This window comes from Brassica oleracea, chromosome C5, assembly GCF_000695525.1.
Source record: "Brassica oleracea var. oleracea cultivar TO1000 chromosome C5, BOL, whole genome shotgun sequence".
In the NCBI taxonomy this organism is placed as follows: Eukaryota; Viridiplantae; Streptophyta; class Magnoliopsida; order Brassicales; family Brassicaceae; genus Brassica; species Brassica oleracea.
Window position 1 is genome coordinate 36,462,990 of NC_027752.1, and position 13,041 is coordinate 36,476,030.

The 13,041-nt window shown below is 33.5% G+C and overlaps 2 protein-coding genes across 3 annotated transcripts in view; both read right to left on the reverse strand.

Moving 5' to 3' along the window:
- Window positions 1-7,292: 7,292 nt before the first annotated feature.
- On the reverse strand, window positions 7,293-8,806 carry LOC106343872 (putative F-box protein At2g02030). The gene has a single exon (XM_013783211.1). It carries the CDS (start codon window positions 8,693-8,695, stop codon window positions 7,439-7,441), a length of 1,257 nt encoding a protein of 418 aa, XP_013638665.1. The 5' UTR covers window positions 8,696-8,806; the 3' UTR covers window positions 7,293-7,438.
- A 3,556-nt stretch (window positions 8,807-12,362) lies between these two features.
- LOC106292865 (putative F-box protein At2g02030) overlaps window positions 12,363-13,041 on the reverse strand; it is a 1,884-nt gene continuing 1,205 nt past the window's right edge. The window contains exon 2 of one of the 2 annotated variants that reach the window (XM_013728534.1): window positions 12,363-13,032. In XM_013728534.1, the coding sequence (XP_013583988.1) occupies window positions 12,454-13,032 (579 nt within the window). In that variant the 3' untranslated portion in view covers window positions 12,363-12,453. The remainder of the gene's footprint in view (window positions 13,033-13,041) is intronic. The other variant, XM_013728535.1, reaches the window with a different exon arrangement.

The window sequence follows — 13,041 nt, forward strand, 5'->3', positions numbered from 1 at the left end:
CTGCTACAACCACACCGCTCAAAGAACCCCATCAACAGCTCCAATGGAGAACCAAAAAATGTCAGAAGCCATTGTCACTAGCCCACCCTTGTCGTGATCCAGTTCTGGTGGTCTTGGTGATTGAAACAACTCACCCTTGAAGCTTGAATCTGAAGGATGCTCAGAAAAATCCCTTGTGCACTTGAACAGCTTGAATATTTTAAAAGTCTTGTCAATTCGGACATCAGAGAACCAACAGTATTTCACCAGCCAGCTTTCTCAGCAAGGTACCTCCACATAGGAGCCTCACTTCAATCCTGCACTCACAACCCAGCAGCATAGAGAGCAGCAGTTTGGGTTTTGTAAGAACAGCCAGTTATTAAACTGTCGTGTTGCTGCATCTTCTTTTCCACTACAATCAGTTCCTCCACACAAAGTATCTTTCTCTTTAAGTAATCAGCAAAATTTAGCTCCATCAGAAACAGAGCATCAGCACTACAAAACTTTCGCTTCTGAACATTTTCCACTGATCCTGCTGGTCAACTGCTTCATCAAATAGCTATGAGAACATTCACGTAAGTGGCCCTGTTGCTGGTAACTCCAAACTCATATTTTCCCATCAACAATAATCAACCCAACAACCTGATCAAGAACTAATCCCCCTGGATCCCACACACCTCCAGACACAACAATACGAGTACTCTTATATCCCCATCATTACCTGAATGTCCCCAAATGTTAACTTTGACGGAGGAAGGTTCGCCGCTACAGAAACATGTCGAGCTGATAGAGTGAACCCATGACCCTTTTCTCTGACTACACTGATTTTCTTCAGCTTCCTGAAGTACTTAACTTGGGCTAGATCGCCCTCAACATGTTGAACTGATTCTCCTCCAGACTCCCACACTCAATTCTCCAACTCAAGAGGGTGTTTCCCAATAAAAGTATCCATCAATAACCAAGTACTTTTCATTATATCCTGGCATGTTTCTACACTTGGTTTGCTTGAGATCTGTTGGATCTTTTATCTTTCATACCAACTTCATCTCTCCAACTAGGCTTTAGAAGTTGCTCATTTCCCACAATTACAGCAACATCGCCAATCTTTAAGATCAGCAGTGCATTTTCCTCTACTGCAATTACATCTTGAACAGATAGAGAAAACCCTTGACCTTTTTTCAGAATATTAGTGATTGGTCCAAGCTCTATGAAGATCTAACTGAAGCATTTCTGAACTGTGGAAACTCCGGAACAGATAAAAACTCGAGAGATGGTTTCTTCTTGTCTAACAGAACACCTTCAACCTCGGTCTAGTTTGAGAACGCAAGCAACAAAAGCTCTGTAGGTAAGCTTGACCAGGTTTCTCTCAATGCGACATTGAAAACCCTTGTTGGTGAGATGATACTGTCGAAGACTGCAGTAACTGGTGAGAGTAGATTGTGTGGAAGCTCCCAGACATACAAGTAGGAAGGATCACTGGCAACAGAAGGTCCATAACAGAACATTTGGGACTCTGCATTCCAAAACGACCCTACTATAACGCAGAAGTTGTTGATTCATCGTCTGAAACCTGAGATCAGACAACCTATAAACATCAATAAAGCAAGGCTTCTCAACATCATGCTGCCATTTCAACAAAGGCACTCCTGACCTCTGATCACAAAGATACAGATAGCTCCTAGAAGCTAGAAGAAACCCAAAACTATGGTCACTACTACCCGCCTTGGCAAACGCAATTCTAGCCATGTTGAGAGTCTCAGACTCCAACAAAGCTCTCACACTACAACAAGTCCCAGAGGTTCTGGTGATAACAAAAGACGGAGCAAGGATAATAGCCCCAAGCCTCCAAGCAAACCTCACACCCTAAGCCATTCTCTAACAACACCAAACACTCTCCAGTAAGCTGAGAGCTCCAAGAAGCGCTAGCAACCAAAACAGCTTTCAAACTGCTGACATCCAATATAAGCTCAGAACCGGTCTGGTACTTGACAGAGTACCAATGAACTGAATACAGTAAACAAACCATAACATAACCCATCTCAACCGAAGAAGAACACACTCAGTCAGACACTACTCTCAAATCAGCCACTGAAATCTTCAAAACTCTAGAAAAGAATTGCTCTTTCCCCACAAAGACTTCACCTTTATCCAAACCCATGACCCGGATTCCATCACCAGAGTCGTCTCCGGTGGAAACCTCCACGAACCCGATTTGATCGAGATGCCGGCGACGGTGAGAAATCGAGCCTGAGTTAGGTGAGCTAAGCGGTGGAGAATAGGAGAGAGAGAGAGAGAGATAGAGAGAGAGAGGGAGGAGAGAAGAGAAAATGCAAGTAATTTTTAGGGAAACTTTGTGAGATTTTGGTTTTTGATTTTTGGTTTTTATATTTTAGTTTTTAGATTTTGCTTTTTAGTTTTTGGTTTTTAGTTTTTGGTTTTTGTTTTTGCAATAGATTTTAGTTTTTTGAAAAACATTAATGACTGTTCTAGATTTTGGTTTTTAGTTTTTGGTTTCCATTTTTAATATTAATTAAAGAAAAATATTAATAATAGTAAAATATTTATTCTGAAAAAATAAAAAATAAAATGCTATTATCAACAATTAATATGTGTTGATTAGTTAAAAAAAACTTAAATAAGTTGGATCATGAATTGTTCTATTTGTACTAAAAATAAATGTAATTTTTTTAAAACAACAAACTCGATAATGTTGGATTTTGATTTTAGATTTTATATTTTCCATTTCTAAATTTTAGTTTTTAAAAATATTTTTGTTTTTTTCTAAATTTTATTAATGTTTTCTTTTATTTTTAAAATTTTCTAACTTATAAATTGATTTTTTTAAAAAACAAACTTAAATTACTAAAATAATATATCAAAAAATCAATAATTAATACCAATAGATTATTGACAAAACATGTAAACTTTACATAAAAGTAAATTTAAATACTTAAGTTAATTTTATTGACAAGTTTTAGAAATGTTCTTATTAGAAATTATTTTTGTATTATATATATATTAAAAATATGCTTTTTACTAAATCTGATTTGTTAGTATTTATTTTTTTATTTGTTTTCCTATATTAAAGCATAAAATAGCAAAAAAAATAATTAAAAATAAAAAAAAAATGAAAAATGAAAAATTGTCGTTAGATTTTGAAGAAACCATAAAAACTTGGATTTTGGTTTTTCTTTATAAAAGACAGTTATTTGAAAAACTAGTTTCCCTAGATTATAGTAAATCTATTTTTCTAAAAGCTTGATTGTCTAAAAAATAGTTTTTAGAAAAACAAAATCCAAAAACTACTTCAAAAACTAAAAACAATCAACCTCTTAGTTTTCACTTTTTTTTTCTTTCAAAATAGTCTAAAATCTACGACAAAAAAAAAAAGAGTCAAGAGTCTCAAAACAAAAAAAAACTCAAGAGCATTTCCAAAAAAGAACTATATTTTGAAGTTTCTCAAACTCTGTATTTGAAGTTAAAAGATGTTCTTCTCTAAAAGCAAAACTTCAAACTCAACTTCAAAACTATTTGTATTTTATAATATGGTCCTTATATTTGTCATAATCAATTTGAATTCATAAAACTTTTGTAGATAACTAACACACATATAAACATATTACAACAATATTAATTAATAAAATATGATATTAAAATATAAAATTTTAAATAGAATAACTTAATTAATATTAAACTTCAACCAAAATACCATATTATTCCATAAAGTGATTTTCGAAATGCATATATGATCTACTAGTGCATTTCGAAGTAAAAATGGCTCTCCTCATTTTTAATTTGTAGATTAGAGATAAAAATTGTTGAAATCAGGTGATATTAATATTTGTAAATACATTAGATCAGAACAATAAAATAAAATAGAAACATAAAATATTGCTAAAATTAAAGACTAATTTTTACCGATGATATTAATACTCGTGAATATATTCAAAATATGAACAAGAAAGAATTGTACGAAAAGACATCATCAACAACAACAACTATCTTCAGTTACACAAAAGAAATTGGACAATATTTAGAAATTTTGAAAGTTCCGAATCAAACTTACATGACTATTAGTATTGTTGTAATATTTAAATATGTGTAATAGTTATGTCTTCGTGTAATTTTTTAAAAGCTTTTTTGTTAAGTTTCTTTTTTATATTTTTGTTATTTAAATCTAGTTTTAAATATTTTAAATCTTCTTTTAAAGTTTTATTTAATTTTATGTGTAAACCTAAATTTTGTAAACAAAACTTAAAATATTTATGAGATATAATTTTTATAAGGATTAAAACAATAAACAAGAAAATATTTATGAATCATAAATGTGATGTGTAATTGTAAGGACCAAAATGCAAATAAAAATATGAAACTTCAAATTTGAAGTTTGAGTAGTGAAACTTCAAATATAGAATTTCACTACTCAAAACTGTTCTTTTTTGGAGAGCAAAAAACTTCATATTTGAAGTTATAGAATGTATTTTGGAGATGCTCTAAAGGGAAACACGATCACTCAAATTTCAAGTCTCAGCTTTTCTTTGTTGGTTCACCAGTTTTCTTCTTAACCTGTTTGTATTAATTTAAAAAAAAAAAACATAAGCCATTTTAACTTTAATTTAAAAAACTAAAATAAATAAATTCTATGTTTACTACCTTCAATTGTTTCTTTGAAGTTGAACCACTAGAGCCTTCATTAATCCTCGCCGGCATCAAATCCCCAAGATTCATCTGCCAAAAACGATTATAATCATTGTATTTTATAAAATAAAAAAGTTACAAAAGCCAAATCATTACCAGCAGGAACTCATATCTAGATTTGCAGCTGTTGAAAGGACGGTTCATGATAGAGGCGACTGTTGTCCACTGGACATTTCTTCCAAAACTGTCGGCTAACTCTCTGAGTCGTGCATCTTCTTTATTTGTCCAAAACTAGTATTAAACAACATTTATTTAGAATCCAACATAATAAAAGAAAGAGTAACCAACCCTAAGTTACCTAATTAACCTAATCCAAAATCAACACTACTATTACCTTCATTTGTTTCTTTGAACCACTTTTCCCACTAGAGATTATTGAACCTTCATTTGATTGTCTTTTTTTAATAAATGGGAAACTTGAGTTTCCTCTTTTTAATCTATTGATGGATGCTGACACGCAGTCCCATACATATAAAACCTCTAAACACTCCGATTTCAGCTTTGCATCTTAGTGAAAACTCCATATCAATCTCTGAGAAGAAAAATAATTTTTTTTTTCGAAAACTAGTCGATGTTGGTCCATATCTAACAAAAAATAATGTTGTAAATGAAACTAAACCAAGTTCAAATCCAATAGACTGGTTTGCATCATATATCTCATCTAATCGTCAAAACCAACTTTATACTCTAGAAAATTACTTTAACGATACCAAATTCAAAAATCAATTGTCTAACAAATCTGAATTTTGGTGTGTTTGGTTTTAGAAGTCATTCAGTTTTGTTTGTTTTCTTTGTTTCAGGCTCTTCAAGACCTTCCTCCTGCTAATCCGGCCATTTCCGGCCAATCCTTGTGCAGTCAAATGTATCATGTTAGATGATATATATTTAGATATATAAATTTAAAACATTTGATGATAAATGATTGTAGTTTAAATATAGTAAATTCTGAAGTAGTATAGAAATTAAAACGAAAATCGATAATGTTTAAGAAAAAGAAATGATAGTTGAAGAGAAGAAAAATAAAAGATATTTAGCTATCATTCCACTTCAGTACAAGGTTTAATTAGGATTTTTCTTAACTTACGATTTTTCAATAATACACGGTTAAAACATTTAAGATAATATGATCCTGAATCATGTAAAGAAACTCAATGATAAATTTCTAGTAACTTTCTGTTTGTTGAAAAAAAAAAAAAACATAAATTGATGATCCGGCGAGATCGCTTGTGAGATTCCAAACTGTGTCAAAGCATTGGGATCCCTGATTAAGTCGAGAGATTTTTTTTTTTTTTGAGGGGGGGGGGGCAAGTCACATGGCTCATCAGAAAAGCAAAGATCCTAAACTCATTTTTTTCTCGTAGTCTAGAACGTCTCTGTTTTGAGCAAAGTGCCTTGGAGAAGTCGTCTGCTTCTTTTGAAAATCGCCTCATTTTTAAAATTGAAGAGATTAAGGGTGTTATCAAGATATCTGAGTGCTGTGATGGCCTTCTCCGCTTCTACGACTTGACAAAAGCACTGAGTTTGCTAAATATGGCGACAAAAACATTGTTGATACCATGCATACACTCCCCTTAGTGAAATTTCAGCGGCTTTATAAAAGACCATTCAGACCCAGAGTTGAAGGTGTAGCTGGAGACAACTGAAGATGATGGTCCAAGTCCTATTCCAGTTCAATTCATATCAATTACTGGGTCCGGATTTGGGAAAGCAGGGAAAAACAGTGTCACATGACGATATAAGATAGTGTGGCTCTATAATATATATCATGCTGCTGCTTCCAGAAACAAGAAGAAGACCAGATGCGAAGTTTTCAAAATGGAGATTCATGACTACCAAACCTCTTAATCATCACCACATCTTGTCTAATCATAGGCCATTGTATTGAACAGATCATTCTACTGGTTTACTGAGATGAACAAGGATACCCATCAACACATGAAGTAGTTGATTCATCGGTCTGAAACCCGAGATCAGACAAGCTGTAAGCATCCATAAAGCAAGGCTTTTCAACATCATGCTGCCATTTCAACAAAGGCACTCCTGACCTCTGATCACAAAGATACAGATAGCTCCTAGAAGCTAGAAGAAACCCAAAACTATTACCACCCGCCTTGGCAAACAAAACAAACTCTTCAGTTCCAGCCATGTTGAGACTCTCAGTTTCCAACAAAGCTCTCACACCACAACAACTCCCAGAGCTTCTGGTGATAACAAACACTGCATCAGACCGAGCAACGCAACGATAAGAGTCCCAAGCCTCCAACGAAACTCACATCCTAACCAACTCTTCATGATTCACTGTCTTCCCTTGATGATTCTCCCAAGAAAATTTCATCTTGCAACCTTTGAATCCATTACAATGTCTCTCGTTCAGTTCGAACACAAAGACCGCACCGTTCTCTAACAACACCAAACACTCTGCAGTAAGCTGAGAGTTCAAAGAAGCCCTAGCAACAGAAGAGCTCTTAAACTGCTGACCTCCAATGTAACCAAAACCGGTCTCCCTCAAGAATCATCGTACTTGACACAGTACCAATGAACCGAATACAGTGAACAGAGATGCATTAGCGTTTCTACGGAAACCTTAGCAAGAGATGCTTTGCAAGCCAGAGGTAAAGCCATAGAAACAGAGAGATGCATTAGTATCAGCTATTGATCAAAAAATAAAAACACACAAATGCTATTGACTTCTTTCCCTTCATCTACTTGTGTGGTTCTGAGCTTACAAAACCAAAATTCTTAACTGGAGTTTTAAATAGTTTTAGAAAGAAGAAAAAGAGAGCGATAAACTTGGAAAATAAGGAACAGCTAAGCCGTAGCTACCAGAATAATACAAATGATAAACAGTTGAGTCGGGATCAAGATCAAAGTCAACAAGGTTTTCTTGATGGGTAAGCGAGAGGACGACCTTGTTGTTATCCTTGGAAATGGCCAAAGGTGTGAGAGGCTGTGAAGTGATACCACCAAACCAAGAGGAAGTTGAATTCAAGTCAACTGAGAAGATTCTCTCCCACTTGTCACATTCCTCAACCCTCCACCAAAACTCTTGCTCGCAATCGCCCTTGAGTTCAGAAATGCACAGACGACCGTCAAGATTGCATAAACCAATTTTGTCACTAGAGGCATCAGGGGTAATAAAAGGTGGTGTTGAGGTGACTTGAAACATCTCTGTATGAATATCGAAAACTATGAGCTTGGTTTGTGTTGATGGGTATCCTTGTTCATCCCCCGTGAGCCAGTACAATGATCCGTTTGCACACGGTGGCCTCTGATTAGACAAGATGTGGTGATGATCAAGAGCTCTGGTAGTCACGAATCTCCATCGCCGTTCCTCTAAATCGAAAACCTCGCATCTCGTCTTCTTCTTCTTGTTCAATGTAGCAGGATATATATTATAGAGCCACACTATCTTATATCTTCCTGTGACGTTGTCTTTCCCAAATCCAAACATAGTAAATGATATGAATGGAACTGGAACAGGAGGCTGACCATCATCTTCAAGTCTCAGATCCCGCTCCAGATCCGGGTCTGGATGGGCTTTATGAAGACGCTGAAAATTTGCTAAGGGGAGTGGTGGCAACAACGTTTCTGTGGCCGTATTTATCACTTTCACTGCTTGAGTCAAGCAGTAGAAGCAGACAAGGCCATCGCAGCATTCGGAGATCTCGATAGGACCATTAATCTCTTCAATATCAAAACAGAGGCTTTCTTCAAGAGAAGTCGTTTCCAAGTCCATTTGATCAAAACAGATATTATAAAAACTATAACCGACAAACATGAGTTTAGGATCCTTGCTTCTCTGATTAGCCATGTGTCTTGCCCCAAAATCTCTTGTCTTAATCACCGATTCCCAATGCTTTGAAACCGCTTGGAACCTCATAATCGATCTCACCGGAAGCCTCATCACGATTTCTTCCATGACATCATTGGGGATCTCAATCTTCCACTCTCTTCTTCCTTTTCTTCTCCGTTTGGTTTCTCTCACGATTCTCTGATAAATCTCCATCGACGCCATCATGTTCTTCCACTCCCAAATCTATAATTTATATAGCCAACCCTCGATTTTCCTTTTTTCCTTTTATTTCTGTTTTGTTATATGGGCAACTCATTGTGCCGTCAAAGCCTAACACCCACACCGCCTTCTTTTGTCCAAAACCTAAACAATTAGGCCCAGCAACTTCATTAAACGAAAATTATGGTTTACCCATTTTCTCTACAATATATATTAGAGGTACGGGGGGCATTACCTCCGCGGGCATTACCTCCGCGCAAGGTTGTGGATAAATTTCTGGTTTCATCTCAATATTTGTTTGGATTATTGTTGGTTGTGAATTTTGCGTTTTGGGTTGATCATTGTTTTTCAAGTTTTTTATTGTTATAGGATTAGAGTTGTGATGATAAACTGTGTATGCATTGTTCTCCATTCATGAAGGACTAAGCATTGTTTTCCTTTTCTTTTTTTTTTTAAACAAGAAAAAAAAGACTCTTCTGCCGACAAAGCCTAACCCTCCGACACCGCTTTTAAACATGTATTAGTATTGTTCCTGTGCTACGCACATGTATATTTTTGCTAACAAATAAGACTAAAAGTCTCATTTATATACAGCTATAACTACATTTATAAAATTTTGATGAGTATAAATAAACAAATCATTAAACTTATCAGTTCTATGATTAACCACAACATATAAAATGAAGTTAGATTGGTTTTAAAAAATTACATTGATCTTAATTAATTCACTAAATACAAATATTAGTTTTATACTTTTGTCTTACTTCTTTATGTCTTGTTCTTCGTGTATTTTTCCTAATTCTAAACTTGCAATCTATGGCTAATTTCTCTTATTACATTCATAGCCACTATACCTTCGGTAGTATTTCAATGGTGTTTTCAATTTACATTTTGTTGTTAAAACTATTTTATAGTAGGAAAACAATTAGAACAGAAGCATTTTTACCTTTAATCAGAATTTGTTCCTCATATCCTACCATGTCGCGTGTTCTATCATTATCTTTTCTCTTTTTTAGCCGGATCTTATTTTGAATCTCTTTATTGTGGTTGAATTACTCTCCACTAATTCGGAGCCATCATATGCACTATTTCTTGATAGAATCACTCGAGAATACAGTCCAATGGAACTCGGCACTAACTCTTAACATTATATACAGCCCCAAGTTTGTATTATGGTATTGAAAATTAGAAAAGAAGGAGTGTAGTTTTTTCCTAATCTATTTTCTATTGATAGATTTTGTTTTCATTTGTTTTACTGATTTTTAGAAATATATAGGAACATGGAAAAAAGCTTGTGGAGGAAGAGGGAAGATTGGAGGTAGTGGGATACATGCGATAGAGTTTTTTTGTTGCATTTTATTCCTTTTTAATTAATTTTGTAAATGTGGATTACGTGGTAGAATTTGATTGGTGAAGCGACTTGCGCTTTAGTATATAAAAGATCAGGATTTGAGTTTTTAAAAAATGGGTTTGACTATTAACTACCCCACGTCTACTTTTTGCATTTTAAAAATTTTAAGAGTTCACATTACATAATCATGTAGATACGTACGTTTACTTTATATTAAATAATACAATATATTTAACAATTTAATATGGTTATTTACTTGTTCAATTTTTTTTCTGAAAATTATGCAAAAAACTTTTCTAGAAAACATATTTCCATTTTAATTAGTTAAAATAATCTGTAATTTTAGTTTTTAATTTTTTGGTGATTAAAAAATTATGTAAATAAATTATTTGTATAATTTCCACTTAAATAGTCAATTATTTTAATATTGTTTGCTAATTAAAATTTTCCTTAAAAATATATGTACATAAATTATTTTTATATATATGGGAGCTTTATATCAATATCCTTAATTAATTTTAATTTATTTATTTTATTTTAAAAATGTTTTTATTAAACGTGTATTAAATATTATTCATATTCTTTTAAAATAATATGTACTGCAATCTATTCATCAAAAATGTTACCAATCAACAATATTGATAAAATAGCAATTCATATTTCTGCATCGAATTCACCACATAAATCTGCAGTTTTTACCATATACTTTTTACCGCAAGTTAAATCAAATCGTAACTTTTATTGTAACTCAATAAGGCAAATTCGTTAGTGCTAAGTAATGTAATATAATTATTAAAAAGTTGTATGTATAATGAAAAAGTGACATATATATTTTGTAAGTAGCCAAAACACATACAATATATTTTGTTTTACAATATATATTACTGTAAAATATAATTTTGATATATTTCCAAAATATATTAATATCCTTTCTTTTTGGAGTCATACTATGAGCATCATTAGTAGACAAGTTCTAAAAAAACAGTTTCTTAACATTATTATATTAATATTTTAGTTATAAGTTAAAATTAATAATAACAAAGAAAAAATGAGTAATAAATGAAAGACAGTGATAGTCTCTTTTTATTTGTGTGATAGTCTTTTTTTAAGGGACGTTTCTAGTATTTATTCTTCCCTTTTTTTTACTGTTTATTATTTTATTATTTTTGTAGCTAGAAACTTGTGTAAAAGTTGAATCGATGCGGGTGTTCTAATATATATTTCCTAATACTATAACGTTAGATCTACTCCGTTATAACTCAGAGGTCGTAACTTGTTGTAGTGTTCTTGATCCAAAATTTGCATTATCATATGAGTTAAAACATTGTTAGCTGGATAAAAAATTTTAAGTATAACTAATTATTTTATCAGCAAAAAATTGAAAATGACATAAGAAAATTTTCAGTATCACATTAAACCAAAGGCTAAATGACCTTTGACTAGATTTTTTTAGTCTAATTGAAATTCTCGACACACAGAAAACCAATATGCAAATACAACACAAGAAGTCTAGTAACCAAGTACTCTGTTGATATCGCAGCAAGCATGATTTTCATAACATGAGTGACTACTCTAAATTGTTATAACCAATATAACGGCAATTTCTTATTTTTCTTCTTTTGTGTGTAAAATGTGTTTACTTCTCTAAATTGTTACTGATTTATAACATACAATGGCACAGAAAAATCTTGTCTCGATTTCATCCTGATGCTGTTTTATTATTGAAGAAGGATCCATATATTTAGGAAGTTTATTAGTCGTTATAATTTCTTCTTGTTTCACTTTATATAACTTAGGAATGTGAAATGATACTTGCTCACTATGCTAATAGCAAATGCCACTTAATAGAAATAATGTGGTCAAGTCTATAATTTGAAGTTGCGTTGTGAATCTTTCTTTAGCGTTTCTATATGAAACCTTAGCCATAGATGCTTTGCGAGCCAGAGGTAAAGCCAACAAAAACAGAGAGATGCACTAGTATCAGCTACTGATCAAAAATAAAAACACACAAATGCTATTGACTTCGTTCCCTTCATCTACTTGTATGGTTCGGAGCTTAAGACAAAACCAAAATTCTTAACTGGAGTTTAAATCCAAAAGTAGAACAGAGCTATAAAGCTTGCGAGTCAAGTATCTACCAATCATTTTAAGCAACATATATATAGCCTTTCTTGGTGTGGGGGGTCATTATATCTCCTTGCTGTGGCCAATAAGTTTACATCCCAACGACAAATAATGTGGTATACAAAGTGTCCGTGGCAAAGAAAATAAGAAGTGCTCATCGCATAACTTGATGATAAATAATTAGGTCATCAAAACATATATAAGAAATGCTCATTGCATAACTTAAATACGAAAACACATTTTAATGTTACTGAAGATAAATAGTATCAGAAAAAAAAAAAAGAGAGAGCTAGAAATCAACAAGTGATAAACTTGGAAAATAAGGAACAGCGAAGCCATAGTAACCATAATAATACAAATGATAAACAGTAGAGTCGGGATCAAGATCAAAGTCAACAAGGTTTTCGTGATAGGTAAGCGAGAGGACGACCTTGTTGTTATCCCTGGAAATGGCCAAAGGTGTGAGAGGCTGTGAAGCGATACCACCAAACCAAGAGGAAGTAGAAATCAAGTTAACTGAGAAGATTCGCTCCCACTTGTCGCATTCTTCAACCCTCCACCAAAACTCTTGCGTACAATCTCCCTTGAGCTCAGAAATGCACAGACGACCGTCAAGATTGCATAGACCAATTTTGTCACCAGAGGCGTCAGGGGAAATAAAAGGTGGTGTTGAGGTGACTTGAAACATCTCTGTATGAATATCGAAAACTATGAGCTTGGTTTGTGTTGATGGGTATCCTTGTTCATCTCCCGTGAGCCAGTATAAGGATCCGTTTGCAAACGATGGCCTCTGATAAGACAAGATTTGGTGATGATCGAGAGGTCTGGTAGTCACGAATCTCCATCTCCGTTCCTCTAAATCGAAAACCTCGCATCT